Source organism: Sardina pilchardus, chromosome 22 (assembly GCF_963854185.1).
Source record: "Sardina pilchardus chromosome 22, fSarPil1.1, whole genome shotgun sequence".
Taxonomy (NCBI): domain Eukaryota; kingdom Metazoa; phylum Chordata; class Actinopteri; order Clupeiformes; family Clupeidae; genus Sardina; species Sardina pilchardus.
This window is the reverse complement of record NC_085015.1, coordinates 5003488-5012492: the sequence shown is the minus strand read 5'-3', so window position 1 is coordinate 5012492 and position 9005 is coordinate 5003488. Positions and strand designations below refer to the sequence as shown.

General features: G+C 41.5%; 1 protein-coding gene across 1 annotated transcript in view; it reads left to right on the top strand.

Annotated features, from left to right (window-relative positions):
- Nucleotides 1-9005, top strand: part of LOC134070526 (ATP-binding cassette sub-family C member 12-like) — a 27292-nt gene that overhangs the window by 994 nt on the left and 17293 nt on the right. The window contains exons 2-6 of the mRNA XM_062526911.1: nt 3892-4065; nt 4254-4401; nt 6183-6331; nt 6976-7083; nt 8563-8751. Of these exons, the coding sequence (XP_062382895.1) occupies nt 3892-4065; nt 4254-4401; nt 6183-6331; nt 6976-7083; nt 8563-8751 (768 nt within the window). The remainder of the gene's footprint in view (nt 1-3891; nt 4066-4253; nt 4402-6182; nt 6332-6975; nt 7084-8562; nt 8752-9005) is intronic.

Genomic DNA, 9005 nt, shown 5'->3' with positions numbered 1-9005 from the left:
GACAGGTTAGGCACGCGCATGCAACACACACACACACACACACACACACACACACACACTAGGGATGGAACGGTACACAGAAGTTCGGTTCATACCTCGGTTCTGACATCATGGTTCGATACAAAACAAAACAAAAATGCAGAAAGCAATAGTGCGTAAGTGAAAAGGTCACTTTGTCCTGGCAACGCGATTTCCAGTTCTAAACAAACTGCAAATGGCATTTTCTATTGCTTCACTGTGTTGTATAAATATAATTAAAATTGAAATATAAATTAATTTTAAACGTTGAAAATCACTACCATGTGGAGGCGTTTACTGTATGTATCCTTCTGGTGTATTAAAAGGAGAAGTTCACGCTAGCATGAAAAACAATGTTTAATGTAACGGCAAGCTGGGAGATTAAATGAATTCACCCCCTAAAAACGGTCAAAAAGTTCAGTGTGGAACGATGGACCCTACTCGCACTAAACGGACGCCATCTTGACTAAAAAGCGGAAGGGGAGGGACCAAGGATGTCGTGGAGGTTTTTCAAATTTGAAAACAATGGCGAACAATTCAACCGAGTCTGTATCGTCGCAGGTCTGGTTGTCTCTGCTTTCATATTTAAATGTAAGCAATGGTGGTAAAACGAGACATTGTACTGTTGTCTAATGCATCACTTGCATGTCCCTCACTGACTGAAGCCGACATAATTATTTGGCGAGTTAATTAGCCTAAAAGTTACAGGTTAATGCTACCTAGCTACCTAGCACGTTAAGCCAGCCAGCCACTGGGATGAGCATGTTATACATGTTAACTCTATGGTATTAATGTAAGTAACAGCAGAAATACAAAACGTTTACTGTTGTCTAATGCATTAATTACATGTCATCACTGACTAAAGCCAACAATCATTGGGAGAGTTAACGTAACCTTACATGCTAATGCTACCTAGCTACCTAGCAAGTCACGTTTGTAACGTTCATTCCCTCTGTCATTTCCTATAAGTGTGTTAACAAAAGTGTTGATTTTGGGACAGTACTAATCATCGAAAGTGGGCACTACGGCAGTAAGTGGTCAGTGCACATTCTCAGTGCACTGACGAAAGTGCATCTCTTAATTATGGAAGAGCAAATTACAGAAATGATAATGATTTTTAAAAAATCAACAGCACCATCAACATCAGTGTTTGGTTGTATATGGAAGGGTCTCCAGTTTGCCTCAGTATTTCTCAGTGTGTATAATAATCTACTGAAAATCTAACTGAAAATGTCACACTATTTTGCTTTCTCCTTTAAAAAAACAAAAACAAAATTGCTCCTTTCACATCATAAACGGACTAGCCTACAAGTCACGTGACTTTATGGTTTGTTTATTAGCCTGGTTAGCGTTGACACTTAACACTTACAGTACTGCCAGCTCTTTGTGTGAGAGCAAAGTTACCCTGACATAGAGGTAATCACCACACGGCTTACACCACTTTCTATCATTACAAAATCATGTTACAGTACACCATAGGTTTAGGCCCTATTAATGTGCTTCCAAAGGCTGGTGAGGCACTGCAGGAAGACATTTTTTTTGTCTCGTTCCAGTGATTGGTAGACCTACATGGCTGATGGAGTTGTGTATGTTTGTGCGTTAGCATGTATTTCCACTCACATACCCAACAACTGATTAAAAAAACAACGCAGACACAGTCCTCCACCACTCCTTCGCCTGTATTACTGTAACTGACTGGAAAATCAAAGGTCCCAGACTTACGATCTCACTCGACTCACTCAACCTGACAAAAAACTGTAACCTACTTATGCAGACCTCGACTACCCAGGCACGAATGAGTGCTTGACAGAGCTAAAGCAGGACTACAGATTAGGTGTCCATAAAGAACTCATGTCTAACCGTAGTTCCGCATTGCATTAATTTGCACGCAAGTTTTATTTATTTTATAGTTTTATTTGTATTATCATGTGTGAGACACTGAGTGGTCGGCCGATTGGTTCTCTGCGGTCTGACTCTGAGACGCATCCTGTGCTGCTCATTTTGGCTTTGGGGAAGAGGTGAAGCAGTGAGGCTCTTGTGTTCTTAAAGGAACACTTCGCTGTTTTTTCATATTAAACTATGTTATAGTGCGTTCGTTTATTCTCTCCGAGCTTGTATCGAAATCCTATAATGTGATATTCATATGTCATGATATAATAAATATGGCGAGTCAATATTGAGCAAGAATTCACTTAGCATAGGCTACACACAAATATGATCCCCACAGTAAATGCTTTGAACTGACTGTAGCCTAGGATGTTGTTATGTGCGCAATAGGCTGTCTACCCGACGAAAATGACTCTTAATAAGTAGACATGGGATGTAAGAAACGTGTGGATACCTGATATACTATTTGTGCTGCACCCAGTGTGAATTTGCAGCTTAAACCTACATTTGTAGACAGACGAAATGAAGCCAACGCATATCATAGGCTTACCGGTAGAAAAGCGCATCCATGTGTTGTATTTCGAGCAGCATGCATTTTAAGTCTGCTGTCACTGTCGGAAACTTTTGCCGTTATGTAGGTTATAATACCTTGCCAATACATAGTGTAATGCAAATAATAGTAACCTATAAGAACAACATTGGCTTTTTTTATTCACCAAGCCTGGTATAATGATACAGTCTAATCCACAGGCATTAAGTCAAGTATCGGTAACTTAATTCAAGTCGTCAGTCATTTTATTTATGTCTTCTGGAATGCTGAAGATGTCGGCGGCCAAATGACATGCTAACTGGCTGAAGCTAACCCTCCAAATCCTGACCCCCTGGGGGAAAGTGTCCAGACCAGGGGGGAATATTTAGGGGATCAGATAGGTTAGTAATTGATAGGGAAGGGATTAGAATAAGGGGTTCTAATACGTTTACTAAGTTTTATCAGAGTTGACGTGAATTACGTGTGAGTGAGTTGTGTAGAGTGATTGACGAGCGACTGGCGTGATTTAGCAGTGAGTTTGTTGTTTTTGAGTGGACACCTCCTGCTGCCCGTGTGCTAGTCTGTACAATTTATTAGCAAGAATAAATTACCAGAGTTTGAAACGACATCCAAGCCTCCCTGTCTCCTAACCTCTCCTCTCACTACACTTCCTTAGGTTACACACAAAGCCATCGATAGATATGGCTTTGGTTATACATTGCTAACGTTATAACTGTATTGACGGAAGTTGAGGGTTTTCAGTGCTGTGTGGTGTCTTTGCGCCTGGCAGCGGTGCTTTGCCGGTGCTATGCCCGAAAATAGTTCCAAATCTAAATTGGTCTAGTAAATACCTTCGTGTGAATTTGCATTGGTATTTGCACTCGATGTGAATGTACAGGTTATGAGAAATAACTATAAAGATCTTGATTTATTTAATTCACTTTTGCAACGACATGCCAACTGGACACTTTGGAATGTAGCGACTATGCTAAGCTAAGGCTAACGGGCCGTTTCTAGATTAGGACAGTGCCTGGGTCGGCTACAAAACGCTTTGGCTCACTCATCCAACTCTAGGGACTGCGGGGAGTGACCCAATTTCACCTGGGAGTGGCGTGTTCCTTTAAGAGGGATAACTAGGCTATATTGTGTGGCGAAAAACCGGTGAAGTGTTCCTTTAGGCAGCATTCACACCAAGAACGGTAACGATAACGATAACAATAATGATAACGAGTTTAGTTATCGTTTAACATATCGTTTAACGTTATAGTTTATAACGTTATCATTCATATTAACGAGAACAATATTTGTTTATAGTTATCTTTATAGTTATCGTTCTTGGTGTGAACGACCTTTTAATCTCGCTCTCTCTCTCTCTCTCTCTCTCACACACACACACACACACACACACACACACACACACACACACACAGACTGAGCCATTGTGTGTTGTCCTTTAGGTCATTAACGTGTTGACGACAGATAGCCACCGGCTATATGATGCAGTGTTGTACGGCTCCTTTCTGTTCGGTGTACCAGTATCCCTTCTGCTCAGCATCTTCTACTGCTGGTATGTTCTTGGATACACCGCCCTCATCGGAATCTCCATCTACCTGGTCTCTATGTCTGTACAGGTACCCACTCTCTCTCTCTCTTTCTCTGCCTCACACTCTATCACACACACACACACACACACACACACACACACACACATATTGCATGCTTGTTATAACCACCCCTCATTGTAATTGGTGTGTGTGTGTGTGCCCACGTGTCTGTGTATTTGGAGTGGTGTCCCCTTGATGATTTTTTTGGGCTGTAGTTCTGGGTTAACAGGGTGATAAACATGTTCCGGAGTAAAGTTGCTGTGGTAACGGATAACCGAGTGTGCATCATGAACGAGGTTCTCACCTACATCAAGCTCATCAAGATGTACGCCTGGGAGGAGTCCTTCCAGAAGAAGATTGCAGGTGCCAACAAGATCTATTTACAACGGCCATATCACATGGCAGGGACCATATCATAGAAATGTATTTTGTTCGTGGTATCTTGTAGGGGTGTATCAGTCTTGGTCGAAAGTCGAATATTGATTGGAATATCAGTGGAACTTCGGTAAAGGTAAAATCGAGGATGTAGCTACTCCCCCAAAGTCTCGTCTGGCAGGTGTGCCAAATCGGTAAAAAACCAAACACACACGCACACAGGTGTTAAAGTATGGGGTGTTTACATCATCTCCTCTAAGCTGCAGCCAGTTAAAATATACAGTACTATACAACTTGGACTTGAGTACTGAATGACTCAATCTTGGACTCAGACTCGTACTTTCAAACCATTCGGACTCGGAAAATTGAGACGAAGACTTGACATTTTTTGTAATGTCATTAGGCTATAATCGTAATATGTCATTAGAATATTATTTGGTGTATGATTTTAAATCTAATTTATTCTTAATAATAATATTAGTGTAATGGAATGTTACTGCTTCATATCACAGGTCATGCTCCGGGTAGGCTGTAAGGTAAGGTAAGGTAACTTTTATTGTACCCAAGGGTAGATTTGGTTGCAGGTGAAAAGAGAGTAGGCTGCTTACAAACGCATAGACGACATTAATGACTTTGACAGAAAACAAGACAACATTATGCTATGCTTACTTTAGTTCAGAACTCGGACTAGACTTGACCAATAAGGACTCTACTTGAATCAATAGTGACTCGGCTCGGACTTGACGCGGACGAGCAGTGGTCTCGACTCGGACTTGACTTGGATTTTTTTTTTAATGACTTGGACTTAACTCGGACTTGAACACTGGAGACTCGAACCTGGACTCGGACTCGAGGCATAGCAACTTGACAACAACACTGGCTTGCAATAGGATCAAACTAACCTGAGCCAAGTTCGTAGTTTCACAATAAATGCCACTCACAGCAAAACTGAATATAAGACAATTAAAGTAAGCAATATAACAAATGCATTAATAGTAATATAATTGAAAAGAAGATTGAAAATCGACTTATGTCTTTGAAATTAAAAAAACAAAACAAAAAAGAAAGCAAAGCATGTAGCATCAGTAGCAAAGCCACACCACAAGCTACAGTATACTTAAAGTTCATATTATTACTGTAAGTAAACTTAAGTATACAGTAGGTGAAGTATAATTCCCAACTTTACCTAATTTAAAAAAAAAAAAAAATGTGCAATGTATTTATGATGCTAACTGGATTAAATAATGATTTAGCCAGTCTTCTATGCCAACAACGATCCTTGTTGGATTTTTAAAAAAAATGTTTTCTTTAAACATGCATGCAGGTTTGTTGAGGGACAGAGACACAGAAAGAGGCTGAGAAAAAGTGTGCATAGCTCTACAATTTAAAGGTTTTCATCCAGTTTAAGTTTTACAACATAGAAAATCATTGCGTGGTGGTCAGTGTTGATATTGTGGTTGACCACCACAAATAAGTCAATGTATGGGAAACACTGACAGTATCCCACTAAAGAGATGGGTCTCAACAATAGGTGCGCTGGAAGTGGAAGCCTAGTATTCGGACAAGCTTGTTTGTGCTCTAATAATTAAGAATAACAAACGTTCAATTAAACATCTATCACTGGGCAGCTCAAAATATTTAGCCGAGGTCCACTTTCAGACTCATTGCAAATGACAACATGGCCTTGTAAAGCGCCTTTAGTTATGAAAAGCAGTTTCAGTCACTTGTTTGAATGTTTGACTGTGTTTTGTGTGTGTGTCTGTGTGTAGATGTCCGTAAGGAAGAGACAAGTATTCTCCAGAAGGCCGGTTATGTGCAGAGTGTTAACAATGCTAACACAGCCATTGTCCCCTCCCTGGCCCCCATCCTCATGTTTGTCATTCATACACACCTTGGACTTCCTCTGAACTCCTCAACGGTCAGTCTCACCCACTCTCTCACTCTCAAATGAACAACCGTGCAATGGCGTGCATTGAATAACAGATAAAGGAAAGTATTGCAAGTCAGCATCTACAACTGCAAGTTTATCAGCAATTCAAGGAATGTCTGTCTGTATGTTTGTCATTTCTTTTCATATCTCCCTTTCATATTTCATATTTCATATCCATTTGTTCACTACGGTGGCCGAGAAGGGCCAAACGCGCTCAGTTAGAGAAAGCAGTTTAAAATACAAAACGATGCAAATTAACAAAAGTACATACAGAGAAACGTGGTACAAATCAAGAAACAGAGGCAAATGCATCTTTTTGAAATGCGCTGTAGATAGAGAAACGCTGCAGATCAGATAGAAGAGAGATAGAAGAACGGAAATCTCATAATCCCCTATGATCTGATGCTGTTGCTGATGCTGTTATGAGGGAGTTAAAGGGGGAAATCCGGCGATTTTTCCGCATAGATCTTGGTTTCTTGAGGTTGCTGTGTACTGCCGGTACGAAAAACACGTAAACAATCGGATTCACCTATCTAGAGTTGCTTCAGTCACTGAGGCTTTATAACTTGAGGGTGCAGTAGTATGCAGGTTTGTCCATGAATATGTTTTACTTCTTTTCTCCCCCTCTGCAGGCCTTCACCGTCATTTCCACCTTTAATTCAATGAATTACTCTCTGAGCTTCCTACCGACCATTGTCAAAAATGTTGCTGAAGGCATTGTGTCCCTCGCACGTCTCAAGGTGTGTATGAAGTGTGTGTGTGTGTGTGTGTATAATAATAACAATAATAATAATAATAATAATAATAATAGTAATACATTTTATGTTTGGGCGCCTTTATTGACACTCAAGGTCACCTTACAAAATCAACAATATTTTACATATAGATATGTGTGTGTATATATGAAAAAAAATATTATTATTATTTTTTGTTGTTGGCTCACTTTTACTCACGATATTCCATTCACTATGCTTTGCAGTGATATCTGAAAACAGTCCCCATAGGCAACAAGCAGGAAGTAGTGTGTGATATTTCACTTTGCCCATGGTACGGTTGCAACTTGCCTTGATTATTACGCCAGATGAGAGTGTAGTTCCATGTCAAATCAGCCTAGAAAAACGGCAGGTTTCATTTTCCGTCGGTCTTATTGCACTTTCTAACTTGAGAAGAGACACGTTTTAAATGGGAAAATTACCAGAAATCTTAGTCACTTGTAAGCATGATGCTAGTGTAACCTGCGTTGTGTGGAACCACCGCGGTCCAGCCCTGCACACGCCCGGACTCGAACCCGCGAGACAGCAGCACCTCGGATCGGGAGTCGAGCGCGCTAACAATCCAGCTAAAAGCCCAGGCTACTAGCTTTCATGCCAGCAGCGCTCTTGAAGTGTTGGGGAGTGAGGTTTACTAACGTTCCACAGCATAGCTAACCAGCTAGCACCCGTTACACTCACCCCCCTAAACCTCACTCCCGATCCGGGTCACGGCACCAATGTAACCTGCGTTGTGTGGAACCACCGCGGTCCAGCCCTGCACACGCCCGGACTCGAACCCGCGAGACAGCAGCACCTCGGATCGGGAGTCGAGCGCGCTAACAATCCAGCTAAAAGCCCAGGCTACTAGCTTTCATGCCAGCAGCGCTCTTGAAGTGTCGGGGAGTGAGGTTTACTAACGTTCCACAGCATAGCTAACCAGCTAGCAACCGTTACACTAGCAGGCGAGAAGCTAACGGTCTAATCCGATTCAATGATCTATGCTAGGCTGAAGCTAAAAGTTGTATCGCCAGACTCACAGAATGGCTGGATGAACGGGGAAAAGGTAGATATCGATTGTTTTGCTCGAGGGGAGGTGGAAAATGAGCTTATTTCCAAAAATGGCGGAATATCGCTTTAAGTCCTCAACAAAATGTTGTCATGTCACCAACAGATGACATAACATCGGGAATGTTAAGATTATATCTCCTTTGCAGTGTTACCTAATAAATCCTATTTAGGTTATCTTGGGGACTTTGAACTGCAGGACTTTTATAACCAAAGTAGGACGTTTGGGTGACGTCCCCAATGTTCTGTGAATCTTCGGGATGTTTGTCACCTTTAGAGGACTTTTACAGAACGTTACGGCATGTCTTCAGAACGTTCTCTTCTATCTAGGTATGACGTGTGTGTGTGTGTCTGTGTCTGTGTCTGTGTCTGTGTCTGTGTGTGTGTGTGTGTCCTTTTCAGAAGCTGCTGTTGCAGCAGAACCCTGAATCCTATCTGACCCAGAGGAAGGGGCTGGAAGCGGCTCTGGTGATGGAGAACGCCTCCTTCTCCTGGACCTCACCTGACAGCTCACCTGAGACCACACACGAAAACACACACACCTCAGAGAACAAACCCATCCTCAGAAACATCAGCTTCACCCTTCCCAAGGTGTGTGTGTGTGTGTGTGTTTAGTCAGAGATTAAAGCTCTCTTTCACTACGACCTGAAATTTGTCAGTTGGTTTCCATCAAAAATGTGTTTTTTTGAATGGGGGAGGGTAATTTTATCTTTATTATAGCTGTGACTCCAGAAGGGCTATCATACAAAAATGTTAACTACAGACATGTATCTTTTCAAAAAGTAGAAGCAACATTTGCCACCTTGAGTGGTACCGACATCTCATCTGGCCTATGGCCTAGGAAT